Below are 19,950 nucleotides of genomic sequence, written 5' to 3' on the forward strand. Positions count from 1 at the left end.
AATGCTGAGCGCAAACCAGACGGGAGTGTTTCCAGTCATTTAATTGGCCCAGTGTAACTACCATAATAATCTATTGTTTATTCATTGTTACAGAAACCAGGACTCGACTGCGTTCTCACATTATTTCATATTAATTTCATTTTGTTTAGAGATTTGAAATTATACCCTCATTATTGTGGTAACGTGTAACTACTGAACAACTACATGTGGATTTAAAAAACAAAACAAAAAAAACACAGTGTCGTGTTTACTAAAAAAAATGAAATGCTACCGATTAACTAACCTGTTGGCAAGTCCTTGGGCAAGTGAAAGGGAAAAAAGGGGGAATTTGCCCTGCAACCCATCAATGTAAACAGAGACTGTTATTTCAACAAAGGAGAAATGAGGATGCGAAAGGCTGTAGTACCGCCGCAGTCCGCACTGATACGCTGCGGCACTGATATGACACACACACAAACACACAAAAGTGAGAGGTAGTTTTGTGAGAAACTGCCCAGAGCAGACACGACGCTATTCACCCACGGCTGTCGACTGTCCCGAATTTAACTCGGAGCGATGTAATTGGCGATGGTGGATTTGTTTACCATATTTGGCGAGGTAGCGACACAGCGAGCCTGGGAATTGGACGAGAGCGGCCGTCATTCACAAAAGCCTCGCCTTCTGGAGCTTTACAAACAAAGCGCGTGCTCACGGGATTTGTAGTCCAAAACAAACCCTTTCTGAGATGCCTGCGGTGTGAGGTTAACCCCCGTTCGCGGCGAATTTGACACTGTGGGTGTGCCGTGTTTTCAAACCTTTTTACAAATGTGAACCGTTTTCGTTTAATGTGCGCGTAGGTGTCAAAATTAACCGGAAGCAGCCGGATAAACACACGCCGAAACGAGACCCTTCCCTTGCGGCATACAAGTCCCGCCGGCGGTGCTCTCACGTGATTGGCTGCGTGCTTTTGTCAATCACGTCTGGTTCCTTCCACTACCGCTCCTACAGTAAATATTTGTGTTTGCTCAACCGGCTGTAATGGTGGACGACTGAGGCAGAGGGAACGGAATACAACTCGAGTGAAGAAAGAGGAAAAAACGGTCGAAAGTCTGCTTCAGAGCCAGCCGCCGCGAGTAGGACACGGGCTTCGTCGAAAATGGATGAACTCAAACATCAAGTCATGATTAACCAGTTCGTCCTGACGGCGGGTTGTGCGGCAGACCAAGCGAAGCAGCTTTTGCAAGCGGCACATTGGCAGTTCGAGGTAAAGGAGTGTGGGGGGAGCCAGAAAAGAAAATAAAGCTCGAGCGGCTTAACGTTAGCAGCCACACGGCTAATGTTTACGTCTCACCCACTGCTAGCTTTCATTTAAGCGTGTCTGCATACCCTTACCCATATTTATTTATTTTTTAATTTGTATGTCTTTTAAGCTTTTTAACACTAAACAAAGCGTTAGTGTTACCCCCCTCCCTCTTTTTTAATGTGGCTACTTTCATGCTATAACTTTGGCTGTATTTAAAGTAGAGCTATCTGTGCTTTAGCTGAAGTAAATCCGTTGAGAGTACACAGTAACGCAGTACAGCTATCCAATTAGACCACACTCTAGATTAAATACTATAATCCGATACATGACAGCAGTGAACAGGCGAGGCTAGAGTACTATTACGCAATAAAGATGACCGCCGTGTTGTATCGACTAGCCTACAAAGGACTACTTTGGTACATTATAGTCTGCGCTCAGTCGGCCATAGATCAAGCTGTACTTTTATTTTTTCTCTTACAACACGCTCGTTGTATTGTGTCATAAAAACGCGCATTACAGCAGAAATTGCCCGGTAGCTGTGTTTCTTGCTTCTGGCTGCCAGTTAAAAAATGTCATTTGTTTTCTGTGTTTCGTTTTAGACTGCCCTCAGTGCCTTTTTTCAAGAAACAAATATTCCATATGGCCATCATCATCAAATGGTGAGTGTGAGGAGGATGAAGAGGAGGAGGGGGTTGATGACAATCTAGTTCTTCTAAATACATACCCTTCCTTCTTCTCTTTAGACACAGAATGTTGTTTAGGCTGGTGTCTCTTTAAGGCTACCTGCTCTGCTTGTTTTGGGTGGGATGGGGGCAGGGGAACAGCCCTTATAGGCCTAGAGATATGATGTTGTACTAACAATAACAAAGCACATGTCGGCCATGTTGTGAGCTTCCAGAAATAAACACACTAGCAGGCATGCAGCAGCTACACACACAAAGCAGAAGAGAGAGAGGAAGAGAGATTGTGTGTGTACACAAAGGAGGAAGAATGTTGAATGTTGGATTAAAAAAACACCTCATTTTTCATTGTATTAGCTGGGCTGCATAACGGAAGGAAGGGCCTCTGTTTCTGAGTAAGCGAGAAGAGGGAAAAAAAACCTCTTTCCAGGAAGACAGCTGCCTCTCTCAAATAGACCCTCGTGCTGCTGCTGCATTTGCCGTCAGTAATTCACCCATTTTTGTCTCATTGCGTTGTAGCTGCTCCCCCCCTCCAACACAGTGCACGTTACGGGGGAGACGAATCAGAGCACAGTTAACAGGAAGGCGTTTGTGCTGTAGGAGACTCTGTATACACAGACGCACGCACACACACACACACACACACACACACACACACACACACACACACACACACACACACACACAGGGGTTGAATATTATGAAACATGAGCAGTATTTGGGCTCTTTGCAGCAGTGCACTTTGGCAGCACACATGCCTTTGTTTTCAGCTGCAGTGCATGGCAGCTGGAAGAGCCTGACGTAGACGTGAGAGTATTGTTTTTATTTTATTTATTTTGGACAAAATTGTCCGCCATTATGTTTTCGCATTCTCTCAAAGTCATTAAACTGCTGATCGTTTTAGCCTCAAGTATATGGAGGAGGGATAAAAGAAAAAAAGAGGATTTGATATTTTTTTTATTGCATTGTGTTTTAGTGTGCGCTCGTGTGCATTTCTATGCTTTTGGGTGGTAAGTGTTCACACTGAGCGCAGTCTTTTTTCTTCTTTTTGTTTTTAAGTAAATCAGCATTTTCGCAAGAGAGCACGACAGGCCTCCTTTATCATCTGATCACTCAATAAGAGCATCTCAGGCTTCCATTTAGCTCATGAAATGTCTCACTTTAATTTGCGAGTAAACACTTTGCCAAGAGCTGCCCTGTGCTGTGTGCCAAACGGGAGCTGAGCATGCTGCAGAGACCGGATGAGGAAAGTCAGAATGCGGCTCACCTGTGTGTGTGTGTCTATTGTGTTATTGTTATGGATGTGATCTTGCATAATCACAGGTTCACGTTCCTCTTTTTTTCCTTTTGTATATCTATTTGTGCTCGCACACTTTTTTCATACACAGATTTGTATTTTGTGCATGCACAAGTGTGGGTGTTTTTGTGTGAGTCACAACAGTACTACAGCAGGGCAGCGTGTCCAACCTTGCTGCAGCTTATCGTGCCACAGCGTTCGTTGGTATACACACCTAATCCACTTTGCTCTCACTCCTAACTCCAGCACTCTCTCTGCCATGCTGTCTCTCTTCAGCCAGATTTGTGTTTTAAATACGGTCGTTTTTTTGTGTCGCAATACAAACTGAAGCCTTTAACCCACGCACAGGCATGGGTTTGTTGGCAGCGGAGCAACATTAGGACGCCACATAGATCAGTTAGTTTACAGATGCCATTCGGTGAACTGATTTGTGCCATTGTGGGTTTTTGTTTGGGGGTTATTTGTTTGTTTTTTGAGGGGGGGGGGGTTAAAGTCCCAAAGACAATGTGTGAGCCAGAGTAAGGTTTGGCGAATCATGTTCCTATCTAAATTTGGCGTCCTGAAATTGAAATCACCTCAAGTTCAAAAGTGCTGTTGTTTAAGAACATGTGTTTTATCTCTAAACAAAGTGCTGGCCCATAAGGATTTATAAGCTAGCTTGAGCCTGATTTTTGTTTATCTGCGCTTTGGTAATGAATCATTTGTGCGTTCTGTCAGAGGGTTATAGCCCATATCAAATAGTGGGGTTACTGGGTCCACTCTCCAGTACAATCTTATGTAATGCTGTGAATGCTGGAGGAGTTGGCTAAAGCTCTTGTCATTATAATTTCCTTTTACTGACTCACAGGAGGGCCTGGGTGTTGGTGTATCATGTTAAAGAGCTGCAATTTCTGCACAGACATGCATTTACCTCCCGTTTGTTTCTACATACGTTGCTGCATGACTCACAGAGTACACAACCACATGTGGATGCTATCTGCACCAGATTGTCCATTCATTTTTGTGTTTTTGAATGAAGTCATCAAAGCTTGCACCTACTTCACATGGCCTAATCACAGCCTAATCTGCTCTGTTTTGTGTAACCTCCTCCTAGTGTACTCCCAGATTTCTCCTCCAAGCACACACACCCTGTACATACAAACACTGCAACCACATTACATTCCTGCAGGATGCAATGCTTGCATTAACCCAAAATGGACCCTTTCACATTGAACGTAGCAAGTGCTCCTGGTGCTCAGTCTGCACGGCTCACTATGTTGGCTTTTTACAGATCCAACACACAACAGTTCTAGAAATGATTCTGTATTTCCTGTTTTATAACCATCCTCTTTTCAGCAGCCCTACAACAACATATCGTTTCGTTTCATTCACACTTGGAACGTGTGTTTTCTGGGTTGTATGTCTGTTGCTGCGGGCTGTTTTGATGCTAATTCCTCATATCAAATATTATGCAAATTCTGTAGCACCTCTTCCCGTTTTATATGTATTTAAGAGCCGTTCTGAGCTTATTTTTCCAGGGATTTTATAAAAATTAATTGAAGGTTTAAAATTTTGAGCTATTTCTCATTTACTGTATCGTTTGTCCTGTTAAAAATCTGCCACATCAGCGGTCAGTAAATCCTCACCCTTTTCATTGTCTTGTCTCATGACTGTAATTAACAGAAAATGATTGGTCATTTGTTTGAAAAAAAAAAACAAAACAAATGATTTCATGGGAAAAATGTACATGAGCAAGTCTGCGAAAACCTCATCATCAATTCAGTCATCATGTTTTCTGATTAATGTTGTCTAGACGGTGTAACTCCCCATCTCCATGTGGTTCTTTGTGTGTCTTTGTAGGGCAAACACTGATGCTGTGTGTTCACACTAGTATCACTGTTTTCCATGATTAATATTTCTCAATGTAGGGCATGCACAAACACGCATACAGCCACAATAAAGTGAATGAATACTCATGTGACCACAGATGAGGAAGTAGCCCAACAGGATGACTTCCACATGTGACCCCCATCATGTGACTAAGCTCAGCGCAAACTAACTAAGCCACAGAGCCTGGTTTAAATGAGTATGTTTTTTTTGTCAGTCACTGCTGTTAAAGGAAGTCTACTGAGGTCCTATTGAATGAAGTCAGGGCTGTGGTGTTAAAAAGCATGTTGGCTTAGTAGGTCAGGATAAAAAAAAAAAAAAGCTCCTCGGGAAATATTTCACCCTCCCTTTTCCCTTTTGAACACATCTAAAGTCACGTCCTTTGTGACTGTCCCCTGTTCATTTCCTGTGGATCAGGCCTTGTCTCTTTCCGATTGTTTCTGAGTGTAATAGTTAAATACAAACAGAAAGTAACCTTCAAAACATGATTTTAAAGGCCTTTGAATGATTCTGCTCCTAAGACCACCTCATCCTGGCCTACATACTGGCAACACGATGCAGTCCAAAACAATGTGCTATATAGTTTGAATGATCACATTTTTATTGTTGCCTTTTGTTGCAAGCATCACGCGTGAGGTGGATGGAACCGATTTTATGAAGGGCAACGTTCAGCGCAGACTGGCTGCGTGCAGTGATGTAGAAAAACAGTCTAGAGCACTGCTGGGCAGTGATAAAAGTAGGCGTGAGGTTGTTTAAAGGCTGTTTCCCAGCAATATGAACACTCAGCAGGAGAAAGGAGGAGGGTTCTGTGTGTGATTGTGTGTTTGAGGTGGGGTTTTTTTTGTAACTACAAACAGTGGGTTTTCTGTGTCCGGGTGTGGCTTTAAAAACAAGATTTTTTTTCGAAATCCCAACTTTTCCTCATCCATGTAAGAGCTAATTCCTGAGAAGTGTGCGGTGTGCTCATGCAGAAGAGCAGAGGTATAATCACTGTGTGACAACATGGATGACTGTCTGCTCCCATTTCTCTCCCTCTCAGTATCTCAACCTGTATCCGCTCATCAGGAAAGGCTAACCAAAGTTAATCAAGGATGCTTGGACTGTCTCTTTAATGCCAGTGAGGAATGAATGAAAACGAGCAACGCTGGGTGTTTAGCTTTGGGCTGAAATGAGGAAATGGCATGGCAATGCCAGGTATTTGGGTGGAAGATACAATAACAGAGTTAACACAAAGCTGCTTTGTGTCTCCGTCACAATCAAAACAGGGTGTCCTCTGTCCTGTTACAGACATTACTTACAGAAGTGCATTAATTTTAAATCCAGTTTGTTTTCTCACAGCGTTTTGTGATGTCATGTGTTCATGCTATGTAATCCCATGGGTGTGCATGCATCAGTGTCTCAGATTGCAGAGTTAATCGTGTCTAGATCTGCTAATGTTGTTAATGCATGTGCATGCATCTGTGTGTGTGTGTGTGTGTGTGTGTGTGTGTCTCACATAGCCATGCCAAGCACCTAACCACATCAGAAGAGGCTTGGCCTGTGCTCTGCATGCTCCAGCATGTTGCCCTGCATGTTTCCAGGAGAACAACTTCCCAGAACCCTTACCACACACACAGACCCACAAACACACACAGAAAGGCATGCATGCAGCTACACACACCCAAACACACAGGAACTTTGGCTCAAGGGACTCAGGGAATGGGAATCCATGTGGGATGGTTGTGAGGACCAGATGTGTTTATGAGCGGTCGAGTTAGATTGGGTTTCACTGTTTCTAAGAGTCACAGGGTACACTTACACACACACAGGAGTTAGGCATATGGCTCAGAAAACACAAGCAGCACATAGCACCCTTGTGTGTTGAATGAAGGCAGTGTTGCCACATTGTGTCTGCCCTGTTTTGCTCAGGTGGCTGCAGCACTGCAATCAGGCTGCGGTCAGCTGATTCTCAGCCATGTATCACTGGTACTTAGTCCTGCTATTCCAGCGGGGTTCTTTCCGGGCCATATCCATCCCTTTCCTGCTTTCCCGACTCGCATTCCTGACCTTTAACTCATCACCAGTCTCTGATCTCTTTTGCTAGCTAGCAGTCTTGGATTTAATTGAAAAGTTAACAAATTTTGATGATACTTGATTTGCAATAATTTAATGCATTATTATTTTTTTTTTTTAGGATAAAACAGATTGGTAGTATTGTGAACAGGAATTTTGGATGGAAGATACTCTTTGCGTTTTGTATGGAGCCAACACTTTAAACATTTGAACATTGAGCATTTTTTTTGTGTCTTAATATGTACAAAGGCTTTTAACTTCAGCATACTGATAATGTCTTTTTTACACTTGTAGTTGGCGTTATTGGTTTGCATCAATACTGATAACAAAGATCTGATATGTGTGTGTTTTTGAGGTAAAACAAAAGCTAATTGTGATGTATCTGAGTATGCACAGCTTTAAGAAGGGTGTCTTTTAGGCAGGCTGAATCCAAGTGCACCTGTGATTGGTTCTCTGTCACGATGACCTTTGGCCTAATTGTTTCCTTGCCAAACTCCTTTTTCTAGATATGAGTTCCACTGAACACCTATTGTTAGCCTGTTGTGAGGGGCACAGTGTGTGCAGCTGGTCACACTCCCAGTTCTCCCGTATTTGTAGTTCTGTTGCTGTTATCTGACTTTCATTGCTTCTCACTTCTTTGTTTCTCTTTCTCATTCTCCTTCCTTATTTAACAGCGTCATAACACATGCACACCAAAACAGAACATCAGAGCTAATGATCAATGGAATTTCTCTGGAGCACATTCCAGACAGAGCTCTGTGCGAGTGTGTGTACAGTATTAGCTCACATGCATATGTTCAAAGAGTCAGCGGGACTCAGCTGCTAGAAACTGAGGGGAGGCGATGGTCACTTGAAACGTTCAGCGGCACCTGTTTTGCTTCCTTTATTTAGTTCAGCAAAAAAAACGGCCAGATCTGACGTCCAGCCACTCCCAGAAACCCCCAACTGTCACCTCATTGTTGGTAAGCTGTGCGCTGGGATGATAAAAACAGAGAGAAGCTGCCTCGCCTGGTTTAGTTTACTGCGATAGTGTCGATAGGATGTCAGACCTCGAATACTAAAAGAATCTACAGTTTCTTTGAGTTAGCAAACGGATGAATGGAAATCCAGTTGTTTGGAGTTTCTCCACTACGTGCAAGCGATACCTGAAGTCCGAGCATGCTTTGAGAAGCATTTGTAGGAGTATTATAAATGTGTCAGGTGTGACAAGCAAACAGTTTTTGTGCTGTCCTTGGTTTCATAAGACTATTGTTTCTAAATGGTCACATCCTCTGTTTAAACAGGCAGCCTGCATGTTTGTTAAATAGCAGTTTTAATCACACGGCTTTTCAATTAACATAAAATCCTCATTAGCATTTCTACAAACATGAACAAAGCAGCTATTTTATATTTACTGATTTAGCATCAGAACCAGAAGAAGCTGATTTTAAAATGAAATGCCCGTTTATTCATTTTTCTTCTTCATAATAACTGCACTGGGACCTAACTACTGAGCTGCAGCTTCAAAACAAAAAACAGTAATGGCTCACACATAAGAACACTCCCTATTTAAACATTTAAAAGGCAGGCAGGCAGAATCATGTACTCTTAATGCAGCAATGGGCTATTCAGCGTTTTCTGCTTTTTCTGTCTGCCCTCCTTTCCATTTTGTTTCAGCTTTGTCTTGCCAGAGCTCCTCCTGCTGCCATTAGCCTTTTAGCCATTTCTTCCTCTCTATAATTTCTCTTCAAGATTTATGTTGATCCATCTGTTTGTGTTTATGGTTTGCAATGTCAAATTACAAGTAAATCTGGTGTTGAACATCAGTAATTAAATGAACTTAAAAACAGTGATTTTATTTTTTTTATTTTTGCTGTTGTTGTTTTTTTGTTTGTTTTAAATTGGACATACTTTTGTTAAACTCTCATCATGTTGAGGTTACCCCGTGTTTTAAAAGCATGCTATAGTCAACACTAATTCCAGCTCCCAGTCTCCACACTCTGCCAGCAGTTTAATAAATTAAGGAGGCATTTCATGTCATGTTGTTGTTCTTGGCTTTCAAGTTATAAATACTTCATGTCAGAGATTAATATCCATCCTCTTTTGCAGTAGTGTGCGCAGTCTCTCACACTGCTGCAGTGTTCCTCACGAATGGACACAGATCTGTATAGTTTAAAGCGGCATTTTTTCCCTTACAAGTCCAAACAAACACAATACAATTAAAGCGAATGTTTCACAAAGCATACACACTTCTCCAAACTTGTGTAATGTAAATAAACCCAAGACTAGTCCTGACCTGGTGTTGCTGGGAATCGCACATCTTCCCACACATCCAGCGCCTTAGAGCACTCATGCACATCCTGCTGTTTTCTTTTCTGCAGATCCAGAAGAGCCCATTTAAGATCTGTAACTGGAAGCTGTGAAACAGTTGAATTAAGGCTAAGCACCTTTTTTATAATGGCATTGTTTGAAGACAAACAGCCAAACCCATGGACCCTGAATAAGTTGCTCCTAAACATGAGTCTGATAGGAGCATGCAGGAATAGCCTGTCGTAAGGAAAGGAATACCAAAATGATCCAAGGAATCCTACACAAGTGTTTGGGATCATTTGTAAAGGAAGTTAAATTTAGCGTACCTTTGTGTCAATGTTTGTAGATATATTTTGACTCTGTGTTTCCTAAAGATTAGCTGCTATTACAGTACAGCATGCAGACATGCATGTGTGCATTGTTAAATGAATTGACAAGCAATGCGGTTTAAGGTGCTCCTCTGCAAGTTTAAGGCAAAAAGCTTGGTGACAGCTAAATTACACTTTAGTGGAGTCAGCTGTCTCTCCATTGAGTTTCTCAGCATGCAGATAAACTCCACCATCTTAGACTGTAGCTGGAAGTCCTTGTGCTGTTTTCCTTGGTGCAGCCACACATGAACCAGCGCTACACCGCCTTTCAGCTCAGTGTGGCTTGCAAAAAGAGACTCGCTGGAGATCGAGTCTCCAGTCTACCCTAGTGCCCACTCCCAGGAGCCATTACAAGTAGATGTCTGAATCACTTAATTTGACTTCTTTTCATGCTACAAAGGAGCAGTGACTCCACTTCAAGCTAACTCCAACTGTCTGAGCTTCTCACCCTTTCAGAGGGTACAGTTTAGGCTGTGCCATAGGAATCAATCCACTTCACTGCCCTCATTAAGATAAGGTTGTCAGCTTTCAAAATAGCCCTCAGACTTGACGTGATATAACATTTTTTGACTATGAAACTGAACACTTGCTGTAAGTGTTAATGTGCAAACAGATACATTCATAAATCCTAATTATCTAAAAATGTAAGAAGTTATCTGAAACAAAAAGCTGATTTTAAAAATTCATTTTTGGACGTGATGCACTCAGAAGTAATTTGTTTTTAGGTTAGAACTGTGCGTTCACATATATACGGCAAAGAGGATTTGAGCAGAGAGGATTTGCACGTCAGCTCTCACTATTCGTGTGTCTCTCAGATCTCACAGCTGAGTTTGCTGCGAGAGCTGACATAGAATGCGTGAAGTGCATCCAACAGGTCGTAGACAGAAGGGAGACGGGAAGAAGGAAGTGAGAGAAAAAGAGGTGAGAGAAAACGGATATGTCCTAGACTTGCACTAATATTCACTTCAGTGGAAAACCATGGAGAAAAAGAAACTAGGATTACATGTCATGTGTTGCTGTCGGGCGGTGTGTTTGCGCAGGCTTTAATTTGGTTTCTTCCATGTTTAAATGTCTCTGTACGTGTATATTCATGTTTGAAGGAAATAGACGAGTATTATTTGCTGTACATGAATATGAGACATTGTCTCATCAAAGGAGTGTTTGTTTGCCTCGGTTAGATTAATGGAAACAAACGGATGACGTTTCATCCGTTGCAGAATTTGGCTTAAAATCAGTCAGCTGGGTGGAAAAATCCAGAGAGGCTGAAAAGGGGCTGTGTGTGTGTGTGTGTGTGTGTGTGTGTGTGTGTGTGTGTGTGTGTGTAAAAGGTTAATGTTACATGGAGGTGGTCGGTTAGGGTCGCCACTTGCAAAATGTAACCAGACCCTGAGCACAGCTTTGAAAGAGGATAAGCATGTCCTAGCTTTCAGCCTGCCTGCATGGCACTCAGACACACGCACACACTTGATATTTCTGAGGAATGTCTTTGGTTAGACTGGAAATAACTTCAGCTCATCTGTGTTTGTGGACACACACATGCACAAAATGAGGAGGTTTACGTAGCTCCAGCGCAGGCTCAGCCCAGGCGTCTTTCGAGCGGTCGCTGCCAGTAAGCCATACGTTTCTCCTCAAACGGTCTTGAAGAGAGCGAGAGTGGACGAGGCCGGGCTACTGTGACCACAGAGTCTGCCTCAGTCCCGTCCCATCAACGGGAGATCTGTACTGCTTCCTCATAACAACCGTCCCCATGGCAACCTCTTTCTGTTGGCTCTGTTTTGAACACAAACGGCTTCTCGCTGTCTGTTATTCCTCCCCGTCTCTCCATCTGTGTATCTGCTACCAATAGCCAGACCTCTGTGCTGTAGCACTTCTTATGCTGCTACTTTCACTTATACACACAGTCTGCTGTCTTGAAGGTTGTCACTTTAATGCAGCAGTAACATGTGCTTCTGTTTCGAAACATTGGCTGTCTGAACAGATTCGACTTGCAGGAATATAAGCTAGTATTTTACTCTTTTTATTTTGGGTTACTGATTTTTTCCCCCCCCTAGCTTCTTAACGCATTCAAGTAGTTTCACTTATCTTAGCAAGTTTACCTCATAGAACTAAGTTAAGTATCTCATATTCTTAGATATCTAACAAGTATTACTATCCCTAACTGAGCCATTCGAATACTCGCACGATTCCCATCCTACTTTACTTAAATGCGCATGACACAACTGCAAACCTCCCATGCAGACACATTTTATGTCAACATGTGTATGACAACACGCACCCCCTGTGCGGTCTCACTTAAATGTTAAATTGTTGTACAATGACTGTTGCCTGAAAAGCACAAGAGCAACTGTGCAAGCTGTTTGCACATGTGCAAGCAGCTCCTTCACAAAGGAAAGACACTTTCGGCCGCTCCCTTATTTTCCAAGGGGTTAGCGCAAGAAATGATCCACACATTTGATTTGGCACTGGATGCCCTTTATGATGGAACGCTCCTGTTTATCCGGGCTTGGAACCGGCATTGGGAGTACGCTGGGTTGTGTTTCGTCACAGTTTCAAACCAGGGATTTTTTTTTTTCTTTTTAATGTCAGGTGACTGTGTTAACCTGTGCAGTTATACTTGCATCTCATCTTAATTAACTTTCATTTTAATAATCACCAAGAAATGCAAAGAAATGCATAAAATTATAATTATAAAATTATAATATTTTATTTACCATTACCTTATTATCTGCCACCTTTGCTGTTGTGGAACTTACCAAGAGATTTCATTCATCCATAGATGGGGGTTGTTTTTTAGTTTAGTTTAGTTTTTTTGTCTCTCTAACAAGAGAAAAACAGTTATTTGATTCAGTTTAGTTTTGTTTATATACTGCCAAACCGCAACAACAATCACCTATCACAAGGTATTTAAGTTTGTAAGTTAAGACCCTACAATAACACAGAGAAAATCCAACAATCAGATGACTCCATTGCATTTGGCAACAATGAGAAGGTAAATATTCCATTTAATGGGATCTCTGCAGATGTATGTCATATGAGCCACAGGTCAAAATGCCTAAAAGGTTGTATAGATCAGTTTATAACCATATTCATGGAAATCAGAGGTGTATGGATTTTTTTAGTTACATTTATTCACCTTTTGTTGCATTTTTAACTTAGGATATGCTTACTTAAGTGTGTGCCCGTTGCTTGTTCAAGGACCAGCTGGATTTGAACCCTGGCCTGAAGACTCCGGTCTCAGCAGGTCTTGCAGTGTTAGTCTGTCCTTGAGTTAATCTGCTACTTAATACACATGAAGAGAAAACACACATTAACCTGTTGCTTCAGTACGCTTCACCCGAGCCATGCCTTTAATCTCTGTAGGATGTGTGAGAGTTTACCTCTGCAGGTGGCAGGTCTGATGTTTTCTTTTTTCTCCCCACTCTAAGCTCTACACATAAAGCATAACACTTGTTGTCTGGAGACAAAACAAAGCCTAGCTGTGCTAATATCATATGGTATATCCCAAATTTGGCATGGAAGACTTCTGTGTGTGTATATAGATGGGTGATTGTGTGTTCCACTGTAGCAGTAGTGACACTGACAGGTCTGGGCGCTGCTGAAGCTTTTGTAAGTGTGAAGGTGTTTAATAATCCATCAGATCCAAACTGAGACATCCTGGCAGAGAAGACAGCTGCTGTGATTTTGAAGCAGATCCCCATGCCTGTGGGTCGATATCGTCTATGTCCAAGGTCTCCTGCAAGGACGACGCGCGATGTTTGAGGCTTTCTGTTTATAGCTGGTGAAATGTATTGTCGCATTGCTAACTGCAGGTGTATATTTGTACCTGCTTATGTGTGTGTTTATGGATGAGTGAGTCAGTTGCAAAGTACAGCAGACAAGCGCAAAGGTCACATGTCAGCATTTTAATCCTCATTTTTCATTCCTGAGAAGAAGGAAAAAGAGGCATTGTTTTTTACCTGAGTTCACACGCTCACCGTGAGGCTTAAGAAATCCCGGTAGCACAGGAAGGATCACAGAGGTCACTTCAGCATTCCAGGGTGTCTCTTTACTGCAGGAAGCGGCCTCAGAGACATGAGCCAGCGTTTCCTGTCGGCACAGTGGACGCGCTCACCTTTCATAGCGGTTTGCCTCTCAGAGAACCTCATGCTCAGGTTGGCCCGTCCCGGCCTGGAATCTGCACGTTCGCAGGACTAACCTGCAAGCCACAGCACTTTTAGGGGGCAAGGTGGTTTGATTACAGTCCCAAGGGGAATAATGGTGTTCCTGTCACTGTTTTCTTTTACTTTTCCCTATGATGGCTGTTTGTGTGCCAAGACTATGTGTCACAGTCTGCACATCCTGGGTGGTGGAGCTCAGGGCTGATTAGATACCACAAGTTGCCCTGAGATCTGGTCATCAGCAAGGAAAACATTTTTTTCCCACCTTTGTCTTGTTAGCATTTTTGTTTTGTCCGATATCCATGTGTCACTGCAGCTGTTATTCCTCATAGCTGATTCATGGAGCCTGTGACTCTACATTCTGGGAAACTTCTAAAACAACTTCCAGTTAAATATGAAAGAGCCAAAAATGTTGGATATTTTGTTTAAGTGTTAAGGGGGGAAAAAAAGGCTTGGAGGATGTTTATGGGAAAACTGGAAGTTTGTATTCAAAGTTCCAGTAACACCACGAAGAATGAAAAAGGGAACGAAAGATGTTTTTATAAAGCTGGTTAATTTGAAGAGTGGTCAGTTCCTAGCATATATCAAACAGTAATTTTCCTCGAGATGCCCATCCCAGCTCAGTCATACTTAAATAAATTCGGTGTTATATAACGCCGCTCCTCTGTGTTGCCAAGCTGTTTTCTTCCATTGTTCAGGCACGATGATTTAGGGTTATTTAGTCAAGCAGATGCTCGCCCTGCCCTCCCAGCCCTGGCTCTTATTTTTAGGTGGCGACGCTCCTGCCTAAACAGGGCTCCACCTCTGCTTCTCCCGAGGAACAGTAGGTTGTTGTTTTTCCGGTCATAAACTGAGGCTGGGACAGTGAGTAGGAAGCAGGTCATGAAGCAGTACGCGAGAAGCTGCGTTAGCGAGGATGATAAAGGCTTTCTATTTTTGATCTGCCAAACATGTTGTTTACATGGCCTGGTAACTGCAAGCTGGTTGGCACATGGGTGTAGTGTGTGTGAGTGTGCGCACACTCTGGGTGGCCACTGAAACAGCTCTTGTGTTACTAAAACAATAACAGTGCTGACACAGAGGAGGGTTAGAGCTCAGGAGTATAATAAAGTCAGGTAGACTGTGTGTGTCTTTTATATAAAGGTATATTGTAGCAAACAGTTTTTATTAGCACCTGTAAATGCTTTTACAGGTTCAAGTGGGGTATATAAGTAAAGCTTTTAAGACATTAACAATAACTAAAAAAGACCCTATCTCCTAGTTATATGCATGCTGATTACTGTGAGCCAAAAGCTCAGGTCTGCTCTAAGCTCTGACTTTTTTCCCACCTGTTGAGTCTGTGTGACATCAGATAGAGAAGATATTCTTAAAATGGTCTTCTCAGGCACACACTCTGATCACAGTAACCCCTCTAATCTACTGTTTAAACCAGGGGTCCCCAATCCCAGTCCACGAGGGCCGGTGTCCCTGCAGGTTTTTTTTTTTTTTTTTTTTTTAGATCTCACCTGGGTCAACACACCTGAATCATATGATTAGTTCATTACCAGGCCTCTGGAGAACTTCTAGACATGTTGAGAAGGTAATTTATCCATTCAAATCAACTGTGATGAATCAAGGACGCATCTAAAACCTGCAGGGACACCGGCCCCCGTGGACTGGGATTGGGGACCCCTGGTTTAAACCTTTAGTTTGTGAGGGGCAACCTATCAGAAGCAAGTTGCCATAAAGGGAAATGGAGATTGTTCTTTTCAGACAGCGGAAGAACTGAAAGGCCTGCACTGGGGCCTGGTATAAGATGAATAACGATAATTTTGAACTGTGAATCATGAAGTAATAAACACATAGAGTTCAAAATGAGAACATCATGTGCACTTGTATGCTTTTTTTGTATGTGTCCACAAAGCAAGATCAGCAACCTAACCAAGTTTATTTGGTCTGCTAAATCAAATTGGAGGCCCTTCTAGAGATGAAACAGGAAGTGGACCTAAACAGCAGGCCGTTATGTTATCATTAGGACCCTCGGCAGGAAGCAGCGGGTGGCTGGGATTCCCCTAAATTCCCTTTCAGTTATGTAAAACAGTCTGCCTCTCTTGGAGGAATAACTGCCTTTAAGTGCTGTTAAAGGCCACTTCTTATGTACATTTATGGAATAGGGCTTATTTTTATTATTTTTTTAAACTATAACTGGCATGTGCAGCTACATTTTCTGCACCACAGCTGCACTGGTGTACAGCGAACTGGGTACACGAGTTCAGTTCAGTTATAATATGAAAGGGAAAGCCTCTCTCTGGTCCTCCTTTGGCAGGGTTTTGTAGAAGAAATCATTAGACACTTGTGGAAACACTGGAAGTAGTGTTAATACTAAAGCACAAGTTATAGTGTCACAACTCAAATTGTGTCACTCTCTCAGCAGACTAAACTGCAGTTTGTTTGTTGTTTTTGTTCTTTACTATATTCAGTCATTAAGTGTAGAACATTAGAAAGTAGTGATGTTGTGTTTCAAAGAAGAAAAGCACAGATTTACACGTGAGAGGTTGGAGTGGTGCTTTCTCTGGCTGTTGCCTTGAAATAATCAAAACCGTTAACTAACAGTATTACAATAATATATTATCTGCTGTTTAACTGAATGATTTATTAACTTTTTAGGTCTGCTACTAATGCCAGGACAGTTTGTCCTTGCTTGCAGTTGGTTATACGTTATACAGTTATTATACAGTTTTGCAGTATGACAGGGTGATAAAGCAATGTTGAAATTCTCCTGCAATTCAGTTACTGATGCACTGGAACCCAATTTGAAAAATCATAAAACCTGAAGGCACAATGTGACGTTACTGATGACTTCTGGTTTTTTTGTGTGTGACACCAATCAAATGAATGCCACGTTTACTGATTTGCAGTAAATACAGAGGAACTGAGAGCTGGGAAATAAGTGACTGCACAAGAAATAAATGGAGATATTAAAGTTCAGTAACAGTGAAAATTCACATATAAACTGACACCACAGTGCAGAGACTACATATATCATTCCTGCTTTAGCCTTTTAGTGATAATGTCAGTTCCACAAATAACATGATGTCTCACAGGTTATTGTACTGCAGTGCAGTGTGATTTTTATTTTTTTTTTTCTTCTACCCCTTATAAATAAAAATCGTTTGCTGCCCCCCCCCCCATCCAGTTGGTTTCTGCCTGAAATGTCATTTATTAATAAACCACAACAGCTCTGTGAGGATGTGTGTGTACTCCTGTTTTGGACTCCTGCATTGATTGTTGTGTTTTTTCCCTCTTCATCCTCAGATGTGCACCCCAGCCAACACACCAGCGACGCCCCCCAACTTCCCTGACGCGTTGACTATGTTCTCCCGGCTGAAGGCCTCCGAGAGCTTCAACAGCGGCAGTGGCGGAAGCCCCATGGCCGCCGCCATGGCCACCTCACCTCCACCCCACCAGGTTGGCGGCTGGGGGGTCTCATCAAATGTACCTAATGTGCCGCAGCCTCCACAGGGACTCTGGACTCAGGGGCAGCCCCCCACACAGCCCTGCCCAGCCTGGCCGACGGGAGTGAACCCGCATACGGGCGCAGAGCAGAAGGCTAGTGTAGCAATGGAGGCAGAGAGATGAAGGCCGCATGGGACTGAAGAGCCCGCCCCCCCACACTCCCATGTTGGAGAGGGAGAGGGGAGGAAAACGGGAAATGAATGTGGGAAGGGGGGGAGGGGGGTAAATGGCTAGAAGTGGGTTTGGGATTTCCCCCCACCTCCCAAAAAACAAAACAAAACAAAAAAAAACTGATGATATTGAAAGAGACAGATTCTACGCAAACCAAGAAAAACTCAACGTGGACAATTTGAAGAGGAGAAAACCAATGCAAACGTCAATACAGAAAAAAAAGAATAAAAAAAGATACGCACACATAGTAATAAGAGAGCAACTGAGATCTTTGTTAGTTTTTCCTAAGTATAGATAAAAGAAATATTATTGAACTAAAAAACGAGAAATTAAAAAAAAAAAAAAAATCGTCATGCCCAAGGAATCTATGTGCAGTTCAAGGACATTCGAGGCAGCAAACATCAATTTTTCATTTAGTTTCTTCTTCTTCTTTTTTTAATCTTTTCTGCCGGTGTTTTTCAGCCACTGGTGTTTGTGTTTCCGCAACAGGCTTTGCTGCATGAGGAGACGGGAACGTGCGATGCAGTTGTTTTTTTGTTTTTTTTTAGATTGACTCAGAAACCATCACGCACTTGAGTGTGAGCGCGGACGCATGTGAGCAGATGTTCAGTTTGTAATCAGAAATGTACACACACACACACACTTTAGGCTTTTAGAGGAAACACCTCCATACTATCATCCCCATCGTGAAGGTGGGACTTTTCTTACCTCACCTGGTGGTCACCTGACTTCTTTCAGCCAATCAGGGATTCTTCTTAAACCAACTGTTGCCACCGCTGCCGCAGGACATGTTTTTAAAAGGTTTTCTTCTTAAAGGCAGCAGCCGCTCTGGTTTATGCTCACTGATCCTCGCTACAATGGCTTTTCCAGACACAGATTTAAGACCTGGACTCAGACGCCCAACTGTCCACTGTATACATTTGTTTTGTTTTGGGGTTTTTCCCTTTTTTTCCTGGAGATTCTGGTTAGTACAAAAGGAAAAAAAAATCATGGTTTAATATCGTTTCTAACGCTGATTGTTATGTTTTGTTAATGGGTAAAGGGAGAGGTGGCTTCGGAAATGGGTGGGATTTCAGGTAGATTTTTCTTTTTTGGGGGAGGGTGGTTGAATCAAATGCAGCTAAAATGGCTACAGATTTAAAACAAACACACACACATGACTACTCCATCTTTGTAAACCGAATTGCCACTTTGCATGATGTGTTCATAATGTGTAACATCTTTTGTAGCAAACATACATGAGGTCGAGACATGTTTCGGGGAGAGGGGTGGACGGAAAGGTGACGGTGGGATTCCCAAAGGTAACTGAAATGCAATAGATGTCTTGCTGTAAAGGCAGAATTGGACAAAGGTCTTAGATGCGAGGAGGAAAACGAAATGGGTGTGAGACAGCGTCAGGAAGCCCACCACGGGCAATATGGGGACACTACAGACTACTTTGAGATATACAGTATATATAAATATATATACATACCCTCAGATACTGTACTGTGGAGGGGTTTTTACAATATTTAGGTTTCTAGTTTTGACCAGTTTCGGTCCATTGATACTGCTGAGGGGGACACTTCAGGGATGACCCTGATATACGGCAATATTTTAAATGCAGGGTCTGTCCCTTTTTTTTCTTTTTTTTTTCGGATTATTTTTACATTCATTAAAGATAAGTAAGAAGAAATATTTTGAATAGCTGAGGGACTTGTGTTTTTAAAGGCTAAAAAACTCATTTGGAAAATAATGGCTATAATAATGAAAAAAAGTAACCAACTTCCTTTCTTTTTCGTAGACTAAACCAATTTTTAAGTTCATCCTTTCTCCATGCTTCATACTTTATTTGGTAATATCAGAGCGTTTCTGGGTGGGCCTGTTCCTAAATGGTTTCTCATGTATGTTCCCCCCTGCCCCTTGTATGACTGTATGAGACCATTCCCACAATATTTGTGGACTACCTGATAATTAACTTATCATTTTTGTGAACCTAAATAAATATTGTATGTCAACCTATTTGGGATGGTTTACTTTTGTGTGCATGAAAGCTGGGAGAAATGGACCTGAGGCCTGTTAAATATTCAGCATAACCAGGATATCTGGATTTACTTAGCCTAACATCAGTGATCAGGATAAGCGGTCGGAGGAAGCTGGGCGTCAACTCAGTAAGTTAACCCAAGGTTTCCAGTGTGTGTTGCTATGCACTAGAAGGCACTAGAAGCGTTTGACCAATCGCAAACACAGATAAATCTACTGTCATGAAAGATGGCCGCCCCTCCTCAGGCCTGTTTCTGCTGGTGCTTTCCTG

The 19,950-nt window shown here is 42.4% G+C and overlaps 1 protein-coding gene across 1 annotated transcript; it reads left to right on the forward strand.

Annotated features, from left to right (window-relative positions):
- The first annotated feature begins 736 nt into the window (after positions 1–736).
- Positions 737–19,658, forward strand: ubald1a (UBA-like domain containing 1a). The gene is made up of 3 exons (XM_084938161.1): positions 737–1,243; positions 1,882–1,941; positions 17,286–19,658. The coding sequence occupies exons 1-3, from the start codon at positions 1,136–1,138 to the stop codon at positions 17,607–17,609; spliced, it is 492 nt and encodes a 163-aa protein (XP_084794287.1). The 5' UTR covers positions 737–1,135; the 3' UTR covers positions 17,610–19,658.
- Positions 19,659–19,950: the final 292 nt, after the last annotated feature.

The sequence above is a fragment of the Perissodus microlepis genome, chromosome 8, assembly GCF_051167445.1.
Source record: "Perissodus microlepis isolate ML-2025 ecotype Zambia chromosome 8, ASM5116744v1, whole genome shotgun sequence".
NCBI lineage: Eukaryota > Metazoa > Chordata > Actinopteri > Cichliformes > Cichlidae > Perissodus > Perissodus microlepis.